This window comes from Empidonax traillii, unplaced genomic scaffold, assembly GCF_003031625.1.
Source record: "Empidonax traillii isolate 1590-97213 ecotype Southwest subspecies unplaced genomic scaffold, ASM303162v1 scaffold245:size1430315, whole genome shotgun sequence".
In the NCBI taxonomy this organism is placed as follows: domain Eukaryota; kingdom Metazoa; phylum Chordata; class Aves; order Passeriformes; family Tyrannidae; genus Empidonax; species Empidonax traillii.
Window position 1 is genome coordinate 544463 of NW_020955438.1, and position 24320 is coordinate 568782.

The 24320-nt window shown below is 53.0% G+C and overlaps 1 protein-coding gene across 8 annotated transcripts in view; it reads right to left on the reverse strand.

Annotated features, from left to right (window-relative positions):
• Positions 1–9521: 9521 nt before the first annotated feature.
• The window catches only part of DUSP8 (dual specificity phosphatase 8), a 46201-nt gene continuing 31402 nt past the window's right edge, over positions 9522–24320 (reverse strand). For all 8 annotated transcript variants that reach the window (XM_027888733.1, XM_027888736.1, XM_027888734.1 and 5 more), the window contains 4 exons: positions 18677–18843; positions 16914–17073; positions 16598–16721; positions 9522–16208 (listed from right to left, as the gene is read on the reverse strand). In XM_027888733.1, the coding sequence (XP_027744534.1) occupies positions 15122–16208; positions 16598–16721; positions 16914–17073; positions 18677–18843 (1538 nt within the window). In that variant the 3' untranslated portion in view covers positions 9522–15121. The remainder of the gene's footprint in view (positions 16209–16597; positions 16722–16913; positions 17074–18676; positions 18844–24320) is intronic.

A 24320-nucleotide genomic window follows, 5' to 3' on the forward strand; every position in this document is an offset into this window, starting at 1 on the left:
AAGGGAAGTCTGCTTCCTGGGCGGAGCTGATAGATGCAAGGGAGGACTTGATCTCGATCTGCTTCTGGCAGCTGGCACTAGTGCTAATGTTTGCAATGGCTCATTAGTCATTTATGGAGTGCACCCAGGCACCTGAAAGTCTTACTGGGGATGTGGGGAGGGTGAGGGAACTCATTTTATAAGGGGCTGGGCAGCAAGTTGTTTGCTTCATACCTAGGAAAGAAGCCCAGAGCAGATGACGTGATTTCTGGCTGTAGCTCCACTGGTCTTATTTGATGCCCCAGCTGCTCCATGTGGATCCTCACCCTGCCACGTGGTTGCTTGGGCAAGATGAGCCTGAGCGGATGGGAAAAGCAGCTCGAGGGGTGCAGGACTGTCCTTCAGGGGTAGCAGGATGATGCTGAGTAGATCATTACCCTGAGTAAGTGCTCCCCATCAGATTAACAGATTTACCTGCTTGTGCCATCAGGGTGCAGTCACCTGTTAACCAGATGGTGCAGGTCATGCTGGCAGCTCTGAAACATGGGAGAGGATGAAGAGGACACTTCCATGGGCATAGCCCCTTCAAAAAGTCCATGCCAATGGATGAGCAGAGACCATGTAGGGTGGGTTCCCATGCAAGGCACTAAGCTTTCCCTCCCTTAACCTATAATCCTAACCTTGAGGAAAATGTCCTCTCCTTCCTCCACTGAGGAAGACTGAGAGGATGAATAAAGCACCCAGTCAACCAAAGCAAACAGATGGTTCTGGCCTGGATAAATCCCTGGCCACTGCAGTCCTGGTTTCTTTTCCCTTAACTCCCAGTTTCAAGGTCCCTCAGAAAAGCATTCCTGGAGGTTGCAGAGAAGAAACAAGGAGAGGAGAGGCAAAGAGGTTTCCTGAAACCAAAGGCCTGAGGTGGATGTATAAGAGGCATGGATCAATAGCTGCACTTCTGAGAGCCTCCAGACTCCCTGGATCAGCAATAATAGCAGGCTGAGCTCATTGCTAATAGCTTTGGTGGGTGTGAGAGCCAGGGGCAGCCCCTCTGCTTCAGAGAAAGCCTTGATGCTGTCCCTGTGGCTCTGTCAGCAGCACTGCCAGGTGCAGGAGGAAGCAGGAGGATCCTTTTTCATTACTTCTCTGTGCATGGACCCTTTTTTTGGTGAGGAGGGGTATCAAGGTTTGGTCTTTGGCTGGTGCTACCAAATGCACAGTAGAACTGGTGAAATTGCAGAGGTTATCTGAGATAAATGACTCCCTGCTGTGATCTGGGTTATCTTGCTGACTGTATCCCCTTTAATCCACTCTGATATAAAAATACCCCAAGGAAGGATGATTCCCCTGCACAAGGAGGTTATTTCTCTTCCTAAGAGATCTCCGTAGTCCCTCTGCTGCTCTGCCAGGCACCTGATTGCCTGGCTTTGAAGTGGTGAAAGGGACATGCATGTGAGGCTGGGGTGAAACCAAATACCATCAGGAGTCCATGCCCAGGGCCGGGTGCAGGAGGCACCTAAGCCTCAGCTATTCCTCTTCACTGACTGCTCCTGCTTTGCTTAGCAGAGTTTGCCTCCCCCAGGCAAGCCTTGAACCCAGTGCTGCAGCATGGAGAACCAGTGAATGTGGTTAATAGGATTTTCAGAGGAATACCAAATTTTCCTTTTTTTCCCCCCCTAGGATTCCACAGATAAACAAATTCATCAGGGCTGAAAGCATGTCAGGAGCCCTGAGTGACCCAGAGGACTAATTATGGGGCCAAGTGGGAAGAGGTGAGGGCAGAAAGTTCAGTCATCCGAATGCATCCCATTGTGCTGGCTCAGTAACATCACAGCCTCAGCCATATCCCTCACAGGCACCACTTAGTCAACCAGTGCCTTCACCTTTGTGGAAACAGCACTTCTTCCATCTGTGACTTGTTTGTACCTTCCATGCCCTGCTCTCAGCATGGTGCCCAGGGATGAACCCACAGCTGTCTGGGCTCACCCTGCAGCAGGGGTAAGCACCACAAAGACCCAGGTGTCTGGGTGTTCTCTCAGGGGCTGCATGACCAAAATATCCTGGTCGTCTGTGCTAGCCTGTCCCAGAGGTTTCTAGCAAGTGAGAGTCAGGCACGCCAGGTGCTTGTGGCAAGCATCTCCGGCATGTCTTGGCTGTTGTCCCTAATGGATGGCCTGGGCAGCAATTAACGGGGAAAGCAGAGCAGGGAGAGGCAGCCCTGGCAGTGCTTTGACTTTATGATGTACTTTTGCTTGGCATCACCAAGATCTGAGGAATGTCTCTGGTGGGGGAAGGTTAATGCTGCTGGGCTGGAGATGAGGTAGTCTGGCCCTCGCTCAGGGCACCACCAAGTCTGCTGGACGGTGGCTGTGGGGAGGCTCCAGCAGCCCAAGTGCAGACATGTCGTCACAGCACTGTGCTCAGGGGATGCCAGGGCAAAGCCGAAGCCAAGCCTTGAAGACAGGCTGAAGGGAGCAGCATTCCTGCCCACCCCAAAATGATGGTGTAAGAGAGGATTGGTGCTGAGTGTTTCAGAGCTTCAGATGTTGGGAACTGAACACGTGTGTCACAGATGGCACATGGAATCTGTAAGGCCACTTGTCACTGACCTCTCTTGCTGATGAAGAAGACAGGCTGGAATGTGAGTAAAGAAGTTTAGGGCTGCAGAGCAGGATCTCCTAGAAGTGGGCTGTAGCATCTTATACAGCCCCTTGCCCACAGTCTAACACTTGGTGCCTTGAGTTTGCCAGTGCTCCAAGTCAAACGATCCTCAGTGGATCAGACTCGAACCACATGGTTCAGCTGAATGAAGCAGGACACATGTGGCACTTAAGAGCACATGGAGCCCTTGCCTTCCCCAGTACCATGTGTAACCTGGAAAGGAGATGGAGCTGGACACTGTGAACACCAGAGCTGATATGTCCTTCCCAGCCAGGCTGCAGAAGGACACGTTGCTTGCAGAAACACTGAACCTCCATTGCCTTGCTTTTATGCAGTAGTTTGCACCTATAGGGTGCAAAAGGTTTTCAAAGCTGAAGCATGGAGTGGGCACCTGCCCTTCCTCAAGTCACACAGCCTGGTGGGGCCAAGGCCAGGCTGGGGACTCCTGGTCCTCTGTGGGCTGTTGCCTTGCAGAAGTCTTTGCCCTCCAGACTTCTGTCCTGCATCAGTTCAACTAGGTGTGTTACCAGCCGTTTACTTTTATCCCTCTTTCCTCCTCCTCCTCCTCTTCCTCCTCCTTCTCCTCCTCTTTGTACCAAACACCTGCAGCAGTGCTTCTGCAAGCTTGCAGAAAGGAGTTTGTCCAGCATCGAGTATCATCCCGAGCTCCCTTGAAGGATAAGAAACGAGGGTAAACTTCCTTTCCTATGTCCTAGTGTTGCATAGACAGAATTGCCATGGTTTTAAGGCTCCCGAGGCGCCGGGAGCTGCCAGTAGAGGCTGCTCTCTCGCCTCGCTGGGGGCCGGGACTGCGGGGCTTTGCAGGGCCAGCTCACGGCACTTGCTGATGGCACATCTCAGGGACTTCCCTCCAGCCCGGCTCAGAGCCCGTCTCTGAGGCAAGTGACAGGCAAAGACGTCCCACAAAGCTCTGGTTTGAGCCACTGATGCTCCCGCTGCCTCCTCCAGCACGGACTGGCTTTGCTGTGCCCCCAGCTGCCAGGGTTGCCACCCAGGGTCTCTTGGTAGCCTTTGGCTATGTGATGGATGCCATGGGGTGGCAGTGGAGTCTGCGAGACAGGACTGAACGAGGCAGGTTGATCCTGCCGTCCTACATCATAATGCCCAGCCCGATGGCCTCAGGGGTTGTTATTGAAAGGAAGTCAGGAGGAAGCACGCAAATACATGTTTATCAGGGCATGCAAGGCTTTCATTTCCAGCCCATGGGCTGATGTCCAGGCTCCCACTTCCTTCTGTCCTGCACCCCTGGCTACTGTCAGCCTTAACTGAGCTCAGTACTGCAGAGCTGGGGGTGCCATCTCATCTGAGGCATGAGCCCCTGGGTGCCTTTTGCAGGGCTTTGTGGAGAGGCACTGGGACCCACTCATCCAGGATGGATGGAAAGGCTCCCCTGGGATTAGCAGTGCAAGATCAGACCCTCAGCATCTGTTATGTGGAGACCCAGGGCGATGGTAAGAAGTGCCACAGGCACAGCCCAAATCCAGACGAGCTGCCTGCTTCCATGCAGAGTGGATCTGTCTATGCCCAACGTGCATTTGTGCAACACACAAACCAGACCTGGCTTGGGACACCCCAGGTGTGCCTGGCATGAAGGCTTCTTCACGTAGCCCTCCTGGCGCTGAGGTTTCATGAAACATCTTGGAGGGGAATATTGGGCTCCCTGATGACAGCAGGGTTGAAGAGTGATGCTCTGAAGCAGCAGGGTTGGAAAAGCGGGAAGAAAAGCCTGAAGAACAGCAAAAGAGGGAGATTATGGGGCTGAAGTATCAGTAGGAGAATAAAATGTCATTCCAACACACCTCCTTCGACTTTGCTGCCAGTGGCATGCTTGCCATATCCCGAGCGAGCATCCCCTCTGTGGCAGAGCAGGAGAGGAGCTGTGTCCTCCCCCAGCAGTGGCAGCTCTGTCATGGCAGTGCCTTGCAGACACAGATGTGCCCTGGTCAGGATGCAGCTCTGTTCCCAGCGTGACTGGCTGTGACTCAGAGACTGCCTCAAGGGAGCAAACCAGATGAGGAAGATGCTGCCTTTTTGTTGTTTGGAAATGAAGCCACTTTTTAATGTGGAGGCCTGTTTTAATTTACCAAGGTGCTTTGCAGACACTGCAGCACCCACCGGGCAGGGAGACACTGCAGAGAGGAAGGAGAGCTGCAATTAACGTGGGCTGTGGGCAAGAGGGGAGCAGCTGGGTCATGCCGTGGGCATCTGAGGGGCCAGCTGGATTTGGGCACAGATTCAACTCACATGGTTTCTGGAAGAGAGAATTTTCATTTACATGCTTATCCTGGTGACATGAAATGCGATTTTAGGAGATACTGGTTTTTGCCCTGATCCTGCTGACACAGCTCCTTCCTGGCAAGGCAGTGAGTAGGAGCAATATGAGGTGCTGCCAGTGTGATCTATAGGGGTTGCAACATTTTGGGTCAGGGCACATATATTAAGTGGTAAATCCAGAGCAGGGTAACTACCTCTCTTTGTGGATGGTGGCTTTATTAAAAAGAAATAAATAAAGCATCTTTAAAGGAGAGACACAAACCCCATCCTTGGGGCAGTGCAGACAGATGAGTAATGGGACCCTTTGAGTAAGTGCCTGCCTGGCCAGCTCTGAGTCACTGAGCAAACAGCACCAGCCTGGAGCCAGCAGCAGGGCTATTCTTAGCTGCTTTCCTGTCAGGAGATGCTGCTGAGGGAGAGGACGAAGGTTAGGGGGTGTCAGTGGGTGAAAACATTTGTTTTCCAGCTATAAAGGCCCCAACGCTAGCCTGAGGCTTGGTTTCAGTAACTGGAGATGTCAAGTGTGAGGATGAGGAGGGTGACCACTGCTGTGCAGGGAACTCCGGCCACGTTTCTCAGGGAATTGAAGGGAAGTAAAAGACACGTGGGGAGACAAGTGCTCCTTTGCTGTGCACATTCACCAGAGGCACCTGGAGGTTCCTGATCTTGAGGACACCTGGCAGCACAGACTAAGCATCACCCTCACCTGTCCCCAAATGCATTCCCCCTTTTCACCTGCCCAGCAGGATCCCATTTTGAGCTTCCAAGAACCACCTCCTCTGAGGCAGCCTGACAACTCTGCTGCAGATGGGGTTGCATCAGCAGGGAAGGGAGGTGGCAGAGGGTGTTGCAAAGGCCTGGACTCAGTTGTGCTTGGGCTCCTTCTAAATAAAGCATCTCCAGTCATACTGGCTCAGGCTGCTGGCTCAGCCCAGAAGCCTGGAAAACTAAATGACATCATCTGGGTACCGCTGACAGACACTATTTCCACTCAGACAGAGAGTGCCTGGGTTTCAGCTGAGGAGTGTGGCCAAGGAGCACGGAAGGTTTTATGGAACCGCCTAAAACTGCCCTTTCTTCCTGCAAAAGACTCGGGCAGGCAGTTCTCCCACATTTTGGCCTCTGTTCTCACCCAGGACATTCTAACCCAGACCCTCTGCACCCCAGGAGGGACCCCAGCAGCATTTCAGCTCTCTAAACCAGCCTTTCTCCAATGCCACTTAGCTGAAACAAGCCCAAATACCATCCCATCATCTCCTTTCTGTCGTGCTTCCAGGGGTGCTCTGGTCACAGCTGTGGGGGTTGCTCTCCGAGTGGCTGAAGGATGGTGAGATCTACCACACATGGCTGCAGGTCTGGGGCTGGATTTCCAGAAGCGGGGGTCGTGTGTGGGAATTTTGTGACTTACTACATCAATACACCAAACCAATATACTCATGAGCCTTGTCAGCACCTAATGCTACGGAGAGTGTTTGGACAACACTCTCAGGCACATGGTGTGATTCTTAGAGTGTCCTGCATAGGGCTGGAAGTCAGACCCGATGATTCTGGTGGGTCCCTTTCAACTCAGCATATTCTGTGATTCTACGATCTCACCACCTTGTGAAGCGACACTGTGCAGGGGAAGGTAAGATGCGATGCAAAACATCCACATGTCTCTGGGCATTCTGCAGGTGAGGACCTGCAAGAGGACCAAAATTACCCTGCCAGTTGAGGAATTATAGTCTGGTGGTGTAGGAGAAGGTCTGGGGGCCAGGATTTCTCTCACACACGCTTGTTCAGCTCCAACTCTGCCTTCCTGGGTGGCCTTTGGCAAATAACCTGCCATCTTTCCTCCAGGTTTCCTATTTGTACAAACTGGGACAGGAGGGATTATCCTCTGATTTCCAGAGCTCTCTGGACTTACTAGAGCTGATCCCCATTTGCAAGGGTACATGGAAAAGGAAAAGTGAAGCCCAATAACAATAATTACTTTTCTCCCTCCCATGGGTGTTGTAAGGATTAGCTCATATCTAGCAAAACTCTCTGTAAGTGCTAAACATTATTAATGGTCTTGGATTGCTCCAGGAGTGAATGTGGCTTTCCAGGGAGTGACGGGGTTTTTCCCTTCACTGCCATGAAGCTGCAGTGAATTCATCACAGCCCAAGGTAAGCAGAATCCCATTTCTGTTAGGCTCAGAGAGCAGAGGAGTGTCTGCAGCACAAGCAGTCCTCACCTTCCTTTCCATCAGTGTTGGAGAGGTGAAGCCCACCCCATCTTGCATCGATGCACAACCAACAGGGCTCTGGAGGAACATGCATCCCATGGAGAGTGCCTGAGTGTGGTGTCTTAGTAAGGGCTCATCTCACCACTGTGGCAAATGGCATCTCCCAGACATGCAGTGAAGTGGGGTCAAGCTGGGAGGGGCCATGCCTGCAGCATTGCCTGCAGACCACCCAGCAGCTGGGGCCAGAGACAAGGTCACAGCCCTACCATGGCTCAGGGTACAGGTTTGAGTGTCCTGCCTCAAGTAGGGGTGCATGCGTGGGGGTAAATTCATGCCCCTGAGTGCCTTCAGGGTCCTAACATGCAGTAACTCTGTGCACCAGGAGTATTTATGCTCCTGCAAAGTGTGGAAAAGCAATGCATACCACCTAATGCCTCAAAGCCTGTGGGAGATGATAGATTCTCTTTTCCAGGCTCTGGTGCTGGAAAAAGATCTCACGTCTTCTCAGAAGAGGAAACTGGTTTGTGACTGGCTCAGCCCCTGCCCGACTGCTCCAACAAATGTCCCTCCTGGGGACCCCCAGCTCTCTGGGCAGGGGTGCAGGGTGCCGAAGCTCATCGAGCTGCTGAACCCTGTCACCCTGGCTCTCCTGCCCTGAGGAGACGGCGCTGACTTTTTGTGACCCCTTCACCCTGTGCTGACTCAGCCATGCTCCCGTGGTGGGTGGCCATAGCCTGGGGTGGGACAGCATGAAGGTAAAGGCAATATGGACTGGCAAACTTTCAAAGAGGCCACAAGCTAAATAAATAGCCAGCAGCCTATTTCAGTGGCTGCTATATTTAGCTCAAGGAACATTTATTTATAGGCTTGGCAGCCATTCTGAGTCAATAAAAGCCAGAGAGCTGGAATAACGATGATCCTGGGTTTCTTGTTGCAGTAATGGTTTGTGCTGTGCAAACCACAAGGAGCAAGAGGAGAGGCAGCCTCGGCACCAGGGCAGGAGGAGGAAGCTGTGCCGGCTGCACATCCAGAGGTGACTCTGCCAGGAGACAGAACCTCTGCACCCTGCAGCTTCAACTGGGTTCCCTCCCATGTGCTACTGCCAGTCCCCTGGACCAGAGGGAATTTCTCCCTAGAACACGAGGGGATTGAGTTGTGCCTGTGGAAGTAGCCGCACAAGATGTCAGCTCTGGGGACTCAGCTGCAGCATCTTCCCTGGGCAGCAGATCTGGAAAAACTAAGCTAGGAGCACGTAAATGGGGAGGGAAATGGGAGCAGTGCTCATGTTTCTGTAATAAGTAATTGTCTCTTCCCATGTCATGCATGGCAACAAGTGGTTGAGAGAGGAGGACAGGCAAACAGCTTCTCTGAAGCTGCCAATGGTATCACTTGCACAGGAGGCTGAAGCTTCACACTGGGCAGTGTCATTTCTACTCCAGCAGCAACTGATGACAGTAGTTTCAAGAGGCTTTACAAAAGACTCTGCAATTGCAGCTGGATGAGGGGATTTAGCCCAGCCTGTGGAAAGCAGCCAGTGGGGATGGATGGCCCTTCTGCGTGTAAGTCAATAAGTGCTGAGGCTTTCTGGAGCCAGAACTGCAGGGAGCCTGCTCACACCTTCTCCTCCCTCCAAAGAAAACCTGCTGCAGGGGGGAGCGGGGAAGTATCTCCACCAGCTTCTGCTTGAGGACAGCCAAAATGGGGCTGCTGGTTGGTCAGTATGGCTCACTTGGCCACGGGGGGTCAGGGAATGTTTATAGGGTTTAGCTGTATAGTGCAGCAAACGTGCAGCTACGTGCTGCCATCGTGTCAGGAGGAAGGTGGGAGCAGAACATAGCAGGGAAGAAAAATAATAACAATAATGGTAATAGTAGTAATAATAATTTAAATGAAAACACTCCATGCCTTTGTGCTCTTTAGCTCAACATTCCCTGATTCTGTACCATTCCCTACACTCAGGTATACCCATCCAAAGCAGGAGCTGGCCAGCCCTTTCCACTAGAAAGGGGATGCTCAGATACCTGCCTAAAGCTTCAGAGCCACACTGGACCCTTAGAAGTCCCTAGAGTGGCTGTTGCAGTCCGAGAGCCCAGGAATGCCCCAATTAATTTTTATGCCCCTACTCTCTCAGCCATGAGTCTTATTTCTGCTTTGAATTAGTCCAGCTGCAGTTTTCAGCTGCTGGACCCTACACATAGACATGGGTCTGCCTGTGCCTCCAGGTCTGGCTGTGTCCAGGCCTGGCTCTGTGTCCAGCTCTCCACCAGCTCTGGCCCTCATCAGTGCAGCCAAAGGTCCATCTCCCTCCCCAGACTCCCAAAGAGGATCATCCAACCCCTCCCTGAGAAAGTCTGACCCTCAAAAACCAAGGCTGACACCAGCTGTTAAAACACCTATTTGGGTATTTATTACAACACGTTGTTCCAAAATACAAAAGAAAGGAAAAGAAAGTAGAGGGTAGAAAAGCACTGCTGTTTACAGCCTCTGGTAATAAATAAATAAAGACGAGGCAGGGGCAGGGTGTCTCCCCGGGTCCGACGCCAGTGCTGGCCGAATGGACTGCGAGGAAGGGAGCGTGGTGGGGCTGGTGGCCAGACCCTCTCTTCCCTGCTTGGGAGTCCCCAAGTACACCCTGGTACACCAGAGTGTGTGCAGACCCCTCTCTGTGTTGTGCTTGCTAAAGAAGGGTCTAATCCTGCAGGGATGAGGGTGGGAGAGGAGGCTCAGTCCCGGCATGGTCGGAACCTGCCTGCTCCCTGCCTGTCCACGGCTGCCCCAAAGGCAGGTGAGGTAGGAAGGGTGATGCTGGACCAGGACCCCAACAGGGGTCTACCAGGGTCCCCCAAGAGAGGGGTGAGACCTGAGCTCTCTCCTCTCCATTGTGGTCTCAGAGCAACCTTGGAAATGTGTTCAGCACAGCATGATGAGAAGGACCCCAACCCACGACAAAGCAAAGTCATGACAGAGACAAGAAACTGTGCCTGGGCCACTTGGAGAAGGTCAGAGTTAAACCCCACAAATTAAAATGATTCTTCATGGGGCTGGCGCAGTACGGAGAGTGTTTCGTACCACAGTGCAGACGGGGTTCCTCTTCCCTTCCCCTAATGTCTCCTCCTCCACCTTACAATCATCTGGAAACCTCCAGGTTGTACAAGGAGCACAGGCAATGGGCACAAAAAGCTGGCACCAGACTCTGTCTGCTTATGACACCTCAATTTATCAGTGTTGGATAAAAGCCGTATCAAGTCCCATGTTGGGAGCCATCCCTTTCCTAAATCCCTCCAGGTACCGGAGGCCACTCACGTGTCTCCCTGCTGCTCTGCCACTGAGCTTGCTCTAGCACTGGCCACGTGTCCTCCCCAGGCTGTACTGTCCCTGGGCAGGGAGCTGACTGGCGTGAGGAGGACACTCAAGCCAAGAAAGCCCAGGACACCCGGCTAAAGCAGCGTGGCCGTGCCTGGGCTCGGTGAGCAGGGCAGCTTTGCAAGTCACCTGTGATGCCAGAGCAAGAAGCCCCTGTGGGTGAAATGCAGCCTGCAGGTGCAGCCAGCTGAAGAAGGTGAGACAACCCACAGCCCGGAGGGAGCTGACTCCATGATCTGGATGCCTGGCCAATGCTCCTTAAAACAGTTACAAAAGCTTCAAGCTTTTGCTGTTTAATGTTCTGTTGTTTATGCCAGTGGGTTCCTGCCTCTTGCAACAATGAGCAGGCACCTGTATGGGGGAGAGGAGCTGCAGGAAGGGAAGGGAAGAGTTGAGAGAATAGATCTGCTCCAGGTTTGGGTGCCTTAATATTCCTTAATAACCTTCCTCCAGCTCCTCTGACAAGGGTTTGCCTCTTGAGGCTTGGGGCAACCAGGAGCTGTGCCGAGTGCAGCCACAGCTGGGCTGTGGGGAGCAGAGAGAAGGTGTGATGGGGCCTTGCTTTTATTCACAACAGAGAAACAAAGAGCAACATACAAAGAGTAAGAAGCAAAAAGGTACAGAATCATAACCATAATAATCATAATAATAATCATAAATACTTAAATCTATCATTCATAGATTGCAATGACAACACTGATAGCTTATTATCATTAGTATTAAGGATGGGAGGGTAAAGGGGACAGCAAGAGGGGATTCTGGGGGGCATTGTCTCCTAAGGGGCAGATGTAAAGGGGATGGATGTCCAAACAAGCAGACAAATAGAAGGGCTGGGAAAGCAGCAGGGCTGGGGACGCTGCTGCTGAGGCCAGGGATGAGCCTGCTCTGACCCAAGCCTCTGGCTCAGTGTTGCCAACCTGATCACTGCCCTCCTGCCAGCTTCTCTCAGCCCCTGCAAAAGGCAGCTGGGAAGGTGTCTGGGATGCTCAGGACAGGCAGAGGCTGGAGGGAAAGGCGCAATGTCCTTTCTAGTCTGAAGGAGAGTTGTGCTTTGCTCAGTCCTTCGTGTGGTGGAAAGCTCAGCCACTCATTGCCTCTGCTGTTGGACATTCAACAGCTTTGTTGGTTCCTCCTTTGAAGGCAGCAACCTTTCCTCTCCTCTGCTCACACTTCTGCCACTGTAGATCCCTACAAATGAATGCACTCTCATCAGACCACCACTGAAAGGGGATTTTTGCTTCCAGTGAGGCTTTGGGTTGGGTCATCTGGTTTTGAGAGCCTATAAAAAGATTTGGCTGACAGATGATGAGGAGGATTACCAGCCAGCACATACATCCTCATGACAACTCACAGCTCTCTGATTCATGGACAAAGTGATCTAAGACAGAGTTTGATCTAAAAAAATAATTTAAGTTAATTGCAAGCCACTTGGTGACCCTGGTGGCTTTGGGTCAGCATTGGCAGGAGACATGCAGGCAGGGCTGCTCCATCAAGGCTTATTTTCTGGATATAGACTTACAATATTCTATATGTAAGGGCTTCTAGTGCCCATGCCCAATGTAAAGGAGGGGAATGAATGCAAAGTACATCAAAACAAGGCTGCAAAGGTGGATCATTAATGTCTATTGGCATTTATGACCTACTAATCTTAAAATATACTTAACTTTGTTCTGGTTTCAGAGGAGAGAGGAGTCCATAGTGCCTAACACCTCAAGCATGTCTGAGGAGCATCCAGGTGATGGCAGAGGTGAGATGACAAAAAACAAACCACGTATCTGCCTCCTTGCAGACATTCAGGGTCTCATTTACAACATGCACCCTCTCCTTCCTGAGTTGCTCCATCTGCTTTTTTGAGTTTGTAACACAGTGTCAGCTAACAGGATGAATCACATGTCCCCACCTGGCTGTGCTGACCTGCTGTCCTCTTTCTATTAAATCCCTTGGGAAGACATTTAGCCCCCTCTGCATTGCTCAAAGCTACAGCTAGCCAGCTCCTGCCAGCAACTTGCCTGACCTGAGCTCAATTAGTCCATGCTGGCACCAACCCTGGAGGACTGGGCAGGAACTGAGCCCGATGGAGCAGAGATAAGCAGACAACGACCACTGGCATGGTTGGGAAGAGATGTTGCCACTGAGGGCAGCAGAAGGGGAAGAGGGACCAGGAGGCAGGTGACACTAACACTATGCCTGGTGGCTGGGCTACCAGGAGGAGGATGAAACCTTTTACCCCTCCCTCCTTGGACTTGACATTGATGCCTACTTAGGAGACCCTGCTGCAAGTGGAGCTCCTGAAATAGCTGTCTGACTCATGGGATGGACCCAAATGCCTTTTAGAATCTAAAAAGGGAGCCTAGAAAATAGTGTCATCACCCTTTCACGATCAGAAGGGAGCAATGTTCAGATTGGCAACACTGAGCAGGTTCGAGGTGGTTGTTGGAGGCAGAGATGGGTGGTGGTAGGTTTCTGAGGACTGACTGGGATCTCTCACCCTCATCAAAGGTGACGTGGGGAGAGAGGCAGGTGGTCCCTGGCTCTCCAGCCACCCCCATCCCTCCCCACCACACCTTGGGGAAGCAGGCAGGAGCATATGGGGTTCCCCAGCATCTCACCAAGTAGCTCCATGGAAAACCAGAAAAACTAAAGCCGGCCCGAAGAGAGCGAGGAGTCTCCAGGGAGACTGCCTCAACTGCAAACACAGAGGTGGTTGAGGAAGCAACGAGCTGAAGTGAGCAGCCCCTCCTTCCATGATTGCAGCTTCTCACGCCTCTGCTTTGTGTTCAGTTTTAAACCTGAGATCATTTGGTTTTGTCACGGGTAGTTTGATTTAAAGATAGAAATGAATGACACGAGGAGGAACAAGGGAAAGGGAGAGAAACCATGTGGACCCAGAAAAAAAAAAACAAACCCAACACTCCAAGGATGACACAGGACACAGACATGCACAAACACAGACCCCTGAGGTATTAGCTTTGCGAACTAGTGCGAGACAAGGGAGAAAGCAAAGACAACCACAGGGAAAGATGTGCTTTGCAGTGGAGGCAGTTCAGTGCCTCCAGCTTCAGAAAGCAGCTTCTCAACAATCCTGACATTGGGGTTTGGGGGCAGGAGCCTGGCTTCCCACCAGATGGGAGGAAGCAGCCAACCACCTCTGAAAATAAGTCAGTTGTGCCCCCCATGTGCTTGCAGAGCTTCGTGTCTGGACAGCTTATCATCTGCTGGAAAGAGGGGAGCCAGCCTGGAGGGGAACAGGCCTGGGGGAGCTCCAGTACCTGCAAACACACTCCCCTTGAGTTTCTCAGACGTGAAAACAAAGGATGCAGGAAGCCTGAAAAACCAGTGCTTCCAAAGGGAAAGTGGTGCCCATACCTCCCAAGCAAGGTGGCTGAGGCGAGGGGGAGCTGAGGGGCTGGGGCAGGCAGGCAACATCCCTCCCAACAAGAAATCCCAACTACCACCAGCCTCCCTGCCTCCGCTGTGGCAGCTTCCAATGCCTTCCCCAGCAGCTGGAAATGACACCTTGCAGCCTTTCATCCATTTCAGGTGACTCCCTTCCCGCCCACTCCAGCAAGGATGGGCAGCCCAAGGGAAGGGAGGGGAGGGGGGCATGGCTGGGATGGAGTGATGACCAGGATGGGGACAATGCGTGGGATGGGATGATGCCTGGGATGGCGGTAATAGACGGAGATGAGGAGAAGCAAACAGAGACCAAGGTGTGAAGAAGAGGCAGCAGCTTCCAGAAGAGTTTTCTGGCTCAGTTTGTGTTGTAAGAAGGTTTTATGGTTTCCTTGTTTACTTGTTCATTTCTAGAAAAAGTGTCCAGAAGAGTCTCCTGTCCCCTTGTTGGTGTGCCCAGAGGGAAGGGGGAAAATCTATGTCGTGGACATGAACTATAGAAGGAGCCACAGGCCTCAGATATTGCTTAGAAACTCGTATTTCAGATTTAAATACCATACACAGTAAAAATAGAGCTGAAAGTACCGCCCCACATTGTCTGCAAATCATTGCCAGAATGAACAGCTTCAATAAATTAAAAACAAAACAAAAAAATTGAAATATTATTTACGTCTCAATAAAAATCGCAGTAAAACCATTTACCTTTTCTTTTGTGTGTGTGTTTTCGGGGTTTTTTTTCTTTATATTATATATAATATATATTTATATATGTATAGGGCTGCTTCAGTGCAGCATTTTTAGGATACTTAGCCAGAGAAACACAGGGGAGCATGCTTAGTGCAACGGGGCACAGGAAAGGGGCAGTTGTGGTCCCCTCTCCAAATGCTGTGCCCCGTTCCCACAACCAAAATTGCAACCCCTGCCTCTTCCCACTTGAGTTTTATGCCCAAACTTTGAGTACGGGTCTCTGAGGGTTGGGACCCTCTGGGGATGGGAGGGAAGGACCGGGGCGAGTGCAGGAGGGACACTAAGCATCCGCCATTATGTTTCCCGACTTTGGAAAGACTCATCCACCTTTGCTTCGGTTTCAGCGCTTGCGCTCCCGAAAATGCACGCGCAAGTATAAATACACCCCCCATCCCACCCCCACCCTCCCCTCTCCCCCCCAGCTTAAATATCCCCCCGCCCTGTCCCCATCCCAGCTCTCCAGGCGCCCCAGGTGAATGTCAGGACACCTCGATGATCTCCATGCTGCCCGAAAAGCTGGACTGTTTACTGATTTTGCCCAGCTCTTCCCGAGCCCTGCCCTCGGACATGGTCTCCTCGAATTCCATCTGGCAGCTCCTCCGCTTGAATTGCTTCTCGGCGCCGGCCTCCTCATGCCAGCTGTGCCGCCCGTCCCGCGGCTCGGCCCGCGCCTTGTCCCTCAGTCTGATCTCACAGCCGCCCGCCACCCCGCCACAGCCGAACGGCGGGTACGGGCCAGTGCTGGGAAACAGGCTCCCGCCACTCCCGCCGGCACCACCGGAGTCCTTGCCAAAGTACCAGCCATTCTCGCCGGAGGGAGTGCTGGGGGACTCCAGGTGCACCCCACTCCAGGCAGCGGTGGCAGTGGCGGGCGCAGTGGGCGGCTGGCCGAGCCGTGGCGGCAGCCCGTCCTCGGCGCCAGGGCTCTTGCGTGTGGCGCAGGTCCCGCCAATGTTGAGGCTGAGCCCGTGGGCCGGCGAGCCCGCTGGGTGCCGATGCTTCCGCCGCTGCCTCACCTTGGCCTCCAGCAGGAGCTCGGGCCCCACTGGCCGGTCGGGGCTCTCTGCCCCTGGGGAGAAGGGGCTGAGACTGCCGGGGCCCGAGGGGCTGTCCAGCTTGCAGAGTTTGGGGGCTTCCCCAGGTCCAGGGGGTCCAGGGGGTTCCTGCCGCAGGCTGGGGGAGTAGGCAGACTTGATGTCCAGGGAGAAGGAGCGTTTCAGGCGGTTGGTGTCCTGGATGCGCTCAGAGGAGAGGTGCAAGCCGTTGAGCCCCTGCTGCAGGGTGGTGGGCGACAGGACCTTTGGGGTCCCGCCCTGCCGCTCGGGGTCACTGTGGGGGGACACCGAGCCGGTGCTTCTCGGCACATCCTCGGCCTTCTCTGAGGTAGGTGTTAGGGGATGCCGGCTGCCCTCAGCCACCTCTGCTGGGTCCTGCTGGGCATCCCCCTCGCCCCGGTCACCCTTTGTCTTCAGGGCCTTGAGGAGCTTCAGGCTCCTTTCATACTCCAGGAGCTGGCCCAGGAAGTTGAAGTTGGGCGAGATGGACGGGCGACGGTCCTTAACGAACCTGCCAAGAAACACAGACAGCCTCAGTTGGTGTTTGGTCATCAGTAGGTCACCCCTACTCTCTTAGTCTCTTCGGGGAGAAAAGACATTGTCCAGAACCTTCTGACCAGATCCTCGAAAGAAAGAGGTCTTTGGAAACCATGGAGAATTGGGATGCCCCAGGATTTGAGCTGGGACTGCCTACCCACTCCCTTTTACTGCTCCCCACCATTCTCTGTTACATGCACTTTATGAGAGGAGGTCTGGTTTGGTTTGGTTTTACTGGGACCCACCCAAGGCAAGAAGAAGGTTCAAGGAGCCCTGACCCTCTCCTTCTGGGCTCAGCCTGCTTTCCTTCCCTGGAGTGAAGCATACTGGCATAACCACCCCTTCCCTCAGGGGAAAACTCACCTGTAAGCATCGTCTGACGACATACCCATGGTCTTCATGATGTAGGCGATGGCGATGGTGGCTGACCGGGAGATCCCAGCCAAGCAGTGCACAATCACCTGGCAGCTGGATACCTTGGCTTTGTCTGGAGCATGGCAGAGGAAACAGAGAACAGAGATGGTGAGGAAAATTACTCTATCCTCCCTCCCTAGCTCTCGTTGTCCTTTGTGTGAAAGTACAACGGTTGCTGGGAGCAAGGCCATGGAGGACAGGCTAAGAGTTCAGGTTGTGAAGGCTGAGAACCAGAGGCCATGCAACCATCGTAAGAAAAGCTCACCAATGAATTCAATGGACTTGTCCAGCCAGGGAAGCAGCTTCTCACAGTAGTTGTCATTGACAGGAATGCGCATGAAGTGACTATCACAGATGAAGTCTGGCTTGGGACAGGAGTTGCTGGCGTTTAGGACATAGCTTATCCCATTCTGCGTCATCAAATCCTGGTGGGAAAGAAGCCAGCAAATGATCAGCTGAGTTCAGCCAGCACCAAGTGCTGAAGATCTATCTTGCCATGCACACTCCCTGCCTTTTCCTATCCCAATATTTTCTCCTGTGGGTCTCCTACTGCTGCCTTGGCCCAGTTGATGATAATACAGCAGAGGCCAGCTGAGAAGGTTGTGTCAATTAAGACAATGCAGGTTTGAACCTCAGCAGATATTTATTTTGGTCCAAGTAAAAGTAAGCAGAGCCCAAGACACCTGGAAGGGGGTTTCAGAGGGGAAAACCCATGAACCCCAGTATGAGAGGAATAGGAAAATACAAGAATGGAAATTGGCAAAATCTGTGTCTGAAGGCTGTGAAAGTATCAGCTGAGGGAGAGAGGAGACATCTCACCAACAGAGTGGAGTTAATTATTGGTAGCACCCTATATTAACCAAAGTGGCCAGAAGATGCTCTATCCACAGGCAACAGACTGAGGTCAGAGACCACGCATGGGCAATGTTTCCATCTTCTCCAGCAAATGGCCACATTGCAGGGATGGCAGAAAACACAGTTCCCAAAGATAAACAAAACCCTCCAAGGAGGTGGGGAGGAAAGGAAACCATCAATTTCCCTGCCCAGCATTGGCTCCTCAGGATTTAGGCACCAGGATTTTGGCCCTGGCTCTCCAGCGGCTGGCTCCTGCCCACCCCAGCAGGTTCCACGGAGCCAGCCCAGCTCCCAGGCTTACATTCTTGGCATTTTTCTCTTTCATTTTCTTCTACTCCCTGTATATAATTTCTCTCTCCCTCCTTTCTGTCTCCAGCACCCCTCTGGTGTTGTGGTCCCTCTCCCTACTTGCCTGCCCTGGGTGAGGACGCCTGGCTGGCTCCCTCGTGCCCATGGTAGGCAGATGCCTGGAAGCAATTTAACCGCAATTCCTCTTTCTTTCTTCTCATCATTATTTTTCTTTTAAACAAAATTCCTTCCCTGGCATGACATCATAACACAGCCCTTCCGGCACCTTTAAAAGGGCACTGTTCCTCTTTTCTCCTCTGTCATCACAGCAAAACTTTGCTCATTTTTCACCTCCTGAACAAGCCCCCGTCCCTGGCCAGAGCTGCCCATCCCCATGCTGCTTTGGCTGAATACCCCAGCTTGCTCCTACTCCCTCTGGCTCCCAAGGGGATCACAGGATTGCTGAAATTGGTGTTACCTGGCAGTCTAGCTGGTGAGGTGGGTGAGTGCAAAGCTGGCTCCTATACCTCATCTCCCTCCAGCTGCGGTAACTCTCCCTCCAAGCCCAGGTTTTTTCCTGGACATGCTCCTCCTGCCTCTGAGTTTGCTACTGGCTACTGGTTTGATCACCCCAGAGCTCATCAGTGTCAGACAACTCTTCCTGCAAACACCCTCCTCAGTTCTGCGACGCTCTGCTTGTGCACTCCCTCCTGTGCACTCCCTTCCTTCAGCCTCCCAACAGGCTCCAACTGACCACACAGGAGCTTCCCGCTGGGCAGGAGGGGAGGTCTTTAATACCTTCACCCCCTTTAATACCTTCACCCCTCTGCATGGTTGAAGTCCCACATGGGACAGGGCAGACGTGTCCCTTTGAGAGAGCTGTACCTTGTTTAGGACATCCTTCTGGGAGCCCAGGTAGAGGTGTGGCAGGATACGTGTGGGGCCGACGTTGGCCACAGGCAAGCATGGCTGGGAGATGCTCATCGGCAGAATGGCAGCTGGCTTCCCTTCACACAGCCCCGGGAAGCAGGACGAGAAGGTGGCAAAACCTCCTGTGGAGAAAATGGGGACAATGAGCTCGTTACAGCAAGGCTGAGATCATCAGTACCTGGCACCCCGAGACCCAGGCTGGGGACAAAGTGGTGATGACCCTGCTGCACTGAGAACAGAGCCTTGAGGAGCAAAAAGCCACCAGCCGCTGCTAACCGGCGCAGACACATTGTGATGACTGTGACATACACATGGAGAAAGGAATGGAGATCCAGCTCTGATATTTCCTGCACATGGCATCCCACACCCTCTTCAATGCAGTTGGCTTTTCACAACTTCATTCAGACAAATAACAGGAAGAGAAAGTCCTTTTCTTGTCTGCCTATTATTCTGAGGACAGCCAGGGTCGCTTTTTGATAGCAAAATCCATCAGGGCAGGGTGACAACAAGCAAGCCCACCAAAGTGCAAAGCTCCCTGGGTTAGGGAGGTCAGCCCAAACCTTGCTTCATTAGCTACACTTACACATTGTGGTTTCTGAGAGATGCCCCCTCTGCCCAGCCCTGCTGAGCCCATGATTTCTACCATGTTGGACCACACAGGTATCACAGTACCTGCAGGCCATTGCTGTTTTTCATGCTCTCATCTTACTTAACATGACAGCAAGCAGCACCCAGTTTACTGCACCAAGCTGCTGGGCAGTCACACTCAGCTTGAGCATCTTGGAGCCCAGAGCTGAGAGAAACCCCCCAGCTGAGGTTGCAGTAGGTGGCATGTGGCAGCCAGAGCTATTTTTATAGTGTCTGGCATGGTCAAAAGCTTGAAAGCCAGTCGCCAGCTCAAGAGGAAAGAGTACTGACTTAAGACAGGGCAGCAAACTTGCATGGTGGGCAGCTTGGGGAGGTGGAAAACCCCCAGTGCTGTCGCATGCCCTGCTTGGTTGCCTAAGACCAGTGGTGATCCTGATTTGCTCTCACTCACTGATTCCATACTCCAGAGTAGAGCCAGGTCTGGCTAGCGGTGGCCTAACCTCACTCCCTTCCAGCTGAGGACATCTGGGTGGCAGCTTCACGCCACAGAGAGGGGTTTGAGTCATATCTGCCTCAAGCCTCCCTTGAGGTTTTCCCAGTCATGTGAATGAGCAGATGCAGCTTGACATCACCCAAAGGGCAGAGAGGACTTGGGGGCTTGACTGCCTTTGACTGTCAGAAGGACCAGGATGCCTCCACAAGATCCTTTTGAAAGTCCAAGTCTCTGGACTCAGAACCACGGGAAGCCTTGTCCCATCTCCACTGCTAGACAAGACCTTTTAATGAGACAGTCTCTCTCCCCTTCAGAAGCAGGGCAGCCTTGGTATATTCTCCATTTACCTTCTCCAGCACTTTGGCAGCATTTCTGCTGATCTTCCTGGAGTACCCTTCTGTCTACTGGTGTGGCACCCAGGCTCTGGTGAGGTACAACTGGTGTTGCAGAAAACCCACTCGATATGTTTGTGAGATGAATGTAATGGAGAAGCCAGAGCAGTGCATAAAATCATGCTCACACCACCTGGGAACATCAAAGGTCCTCCATCACCCTCTATCTCACCACCTTCAGGTGTCAGCTCCCACTGGCCCAAGAGGAAGGTGTCCTTCAACAAACCTCTCTCCTCCCCTCTCTTATGTTTTCCTGGCCGGCAGCTTGCACAGCTCCTGGCTTCAAAACCCAGTCAAACCGGGATGGGTAGAGTTAAAGTACCTTATCTTTTCCAGCATTTCCTTTTCTCTGGCTCCCTCTGAAATGACATCACCTCTCAACTGGGACATTAAATCAGAGAAAAAGCAGGAGGCCCAGCACAGGTGCAGCATAGCTCTGGTTACTGCTCATCCCTGTGCTGTGTCCCCATTGCCAAGACACATCAATCACTAGCCAGAGCTCTGTGTGGACACGTGCGACCTCCCTGCTTTGCCCTGTGCTTCAGCACACACTGCTGATGCCTTGGGGATGCTGCAGCAGAAACCCTGGCCACAGTGTTTCCTTCACTTGGCCCCTGGGAAGCCTTGGATTTGAGTGGGGCACAGATCTGACCCCTGGGCTTGTGCAAAACAACGTGGGAATTTTTCTGAAGGAATATTTTTGGGGAGCACACTGCACACAAGCGCAGCCCCCGGGATCAGTGCCTGCTCTGGTCCACAGTTCTCCAGCCTCTGTGCTCACTTGCATTCATCAAGAGCTGCCCAGGGCAGTGTATGGGTTTGTGTGACTCTTTAAGGTGATCTCATAGTTCAAGCAGGTCGGGGCATGCTGCTCTCTCCCCTTTGCCCACCTCTGCCAGCACTCACTCGGCAGCAGATCCTCTGCCAGCCCTGCCTGGGGAAGTCCAGGCAGGAGTTGAGGGGGTTGTAAAACAGGTAGGGATGTTTGCAAGAGAGTGGCAGCAGCACTTCCAGCTGCAGTGGCTACCCAGGCAGGCTGCCACAACCGCAGGATGCCAGCACCTGAAATGATGCCCACAGCTCACCTCGCTTGTCTTAAGCAAAGCCTCAACCCTGTGTCCGGGAGCCTGCCTGTCCTCATTTCCCCCATACTTGCAGCTGCTGAGGGCAGCCTGGGCTTTGGGGAAACCCTAGAGATGGAGCCGGGTACCCGACACCATCCCAACATCACCCCACCCTGCACCGGCTGCTCCAGCATGCCTTTCATTTTTAGAAATGAAGCAGCTCTTCAGAACAATCCCAAAGGCAGCATTTGTCCCTGGCTGGGCTCCAGCTGATACCTGGGCTTTCCCCACTCTGTCACAGGCCATGGATCCCAGATTTTGCTGCAAGAGAGCAGCAGAGCCCAATGAGGTGAGCAGCCAGCGTAGCACTGGGTCTTTCTAGCCTTTCCTTTTTTATTCACAGTGCTGGTGCCAGGAATGTCCTTTCTCTTGGCACGTGTGGAATTAAGCTCAGGAAGGATTTGTATCTGTCATGGAGTGGGTGTTTGGGGATCTCTGATTTCTTCTTGATGCTCCCCTCCAGCCTGGTGAGGGCTTACTGGGGAGGAGCTGGTCCTCATGCAGCACATCCCAGTGAGCTGCCCATGGCTCCAGCACTCCTGAGGGCTCTCAAAACCATTCCCTAGAAAAAACATTGTCTTCCTGCCCACTGCAATTACCTGAGGCAGAAGGGGGTGCCCAGGAGGAGAAATAGGAACCAGAAGGAAAGCAGAACAGACATGGGGATGCTTTCATTGCTCCTGCCGAAGATGGAGGAAGGAAGAGTCAAGAACCAGCATCAGGCAGGTTCTGTGAGGGCTAGGAGGTGAAAATCACCCCCCAGGCTTTGGGGAGTTCGTTCAGCCATGCCCCCAGAGACAAAAACCTTGTCTGATGTCAAGCTCATGCTGAGGCTTAAGAGAAATTCAGTTTTCAAGAGGGAGGGGAATGCTGTCACCTGCTACAGGAAAGAGGGAAACTGAGGCACGAGGTGTTGCAGCAACTCAGTGCCAGAAGGGTGCAACAACCGAAAGCTTGTATCTCCCCCATCTTGGGTTTCACTAACAGGGTGCTGACCACCCTTCCACCTCCTGCTGTGCTCTGCACAGATGCCTCTGGACCAGCCCCCAGCCCTGCTCTGCATGGCCCTTGTGTCCTATAGAGGAGAGTGGAAGACCCCACAACTTCTCCCCCATCCCCATCTTGACCAGGCTCTCACCTCTGCACATTTTCCAGCTGAACATCTATGATAATCTCCCAGTGAAACTGGATTTATTGGGAGAACAGATGCTGCAGAGGGAAGGCAGACAGCCTGGGAATCCTTACTGAGCCCATCCATTAGCCCAGGGGGAAGATGCCAGTAGCATCTTTGAAGAGATTCCTGTGTGTTGCAGAGCCCTGTGATGGCTGTAACCAAAATGAACAAAAAGCCCCAGTGCTGGCACTGGGATGAGGGACACAGAAGGAAATCAGAAGGTGGAAGGACAGAGATGTTGGACTACTGAGCTTGGACCTTGATGCACCTGGGAACCCCTCCACTGCTCTGGCTGTCACCTTCAGGTGGTCTCTGAGGACATCTAGCTCATGACTGGGTCACTGACAACATCTCAGGCAAAATCTATCACTTGCAAGTTGAGCTGTTCCCTTCTCTGCCAAGGCTGGGCAGCAGTGATGATGCAGGGAAGGTGACAAAGTCCTGGCTAGGGACAGGGATGTGGTATGGCATTGTTTTCCTCCTGGTGGTAAGCCCCAGCTTTAGGGATTTACAATCCATTAAGCTGCATGAGATATAAGGGAAGATGCTGCTGGGGATAAAAGGAAGGTGTGACATGCATGAAGCAAGGATATTCCAGCTCCCTGCTGCTCCCTATGTCCCTCCCTGCACCAAGGCCATCTTTCTAGGCTGGAGGTGTAAAGGGGAGATGAGGCTTGAAAACCCTCTCATGTCTTGCTCTGATGGCTGCAGACTGCCCGTTCATCTCCAGCCCCATGGACTCAGCACCTCCTTCAGAGTCTTGTGAAACAACCCAACAGCCCTGGCCTTGACACTGAGCCCTGCTGACTGCAAGAGGCTGCGAAAGGGCTGCCCAGGGCACCTGCCTCACCCCAAAACTGCTCTTCAGGATAGTCACATGTCTCTTGAACACCCCCCAGCCCCGTAAGTCTCCTAAATGTCCCCCTAGAGACACACCGAGCAGCAGGGGCATGTCCTGTTCACCAGCTTCCCATGTGCATCATGGGCTCAAAGGCTCCTCACCAAGAAACAGGGAAGAAGAGGTGACATATCACTCTGCTGTGCCATCAGTTTGTGGCAGCAAGGAGAAGGGGAACAGGCACAGCTGGAGCTGCAAACCCTCTCTGGGCCAGCAGCTGCCACACCCCACTCCTCACTCCCAGCTCTCACACCGGGAGCTGGCAGGAGACCGACAGGGGTATTAAAGAGGTGGTTTACAGCCCACCCTCATTGCTCCTATAATGAATGTTAAAGAGCAGCAGCCAGAGCTGTTCAGAGACCAGTTCCCTGCGCAGCTGCTGGAGCTTCTGTGGCAGACCGCAGCCCCATCGCCGGGCTTTGAGCCTGTGCTCGTGCTGGAGACCCTCTGCCTCGCTAAAGCTCCTGGTGGCTGAGGGGGCTGAGAGAGGCCAGGCTCTGCCCAGCTCTCATTAAAATGCCTGTGGTGGCTGAGAGCTGCTGCCAGGCCGGCACGTGGCAAGGAGCAGCGGGGCATGCAAGTGAGCACGCGCCTCGGCTTGCTGCTGGAGCAGCCTCCACACCAGCATGGCTCCCTCACTGCTGTGCTGCCTTTGTGGCCGAAATGCTGCCTGGATGCCCCCTCTTTATCACCCCAGCCCCCAGGGGACATGCTGCTCTCAGCACCCTGACACATCCATCCCCAAGTGTTAAAACCACCCTGCTGCCTGGTGATACAGCAAACGACAAGAGCTGGGGGGACTTGCAAAACCCCAGCCCGCACTTGTATCATGCTCAGCCTTCTTATGGCAGTGAACCTGAGTGTTTGATCGAGCGTCTCTGTGGCAGGTTGACGGACAGAAATTGGAGGGGCCAGGCACACTGCACACCA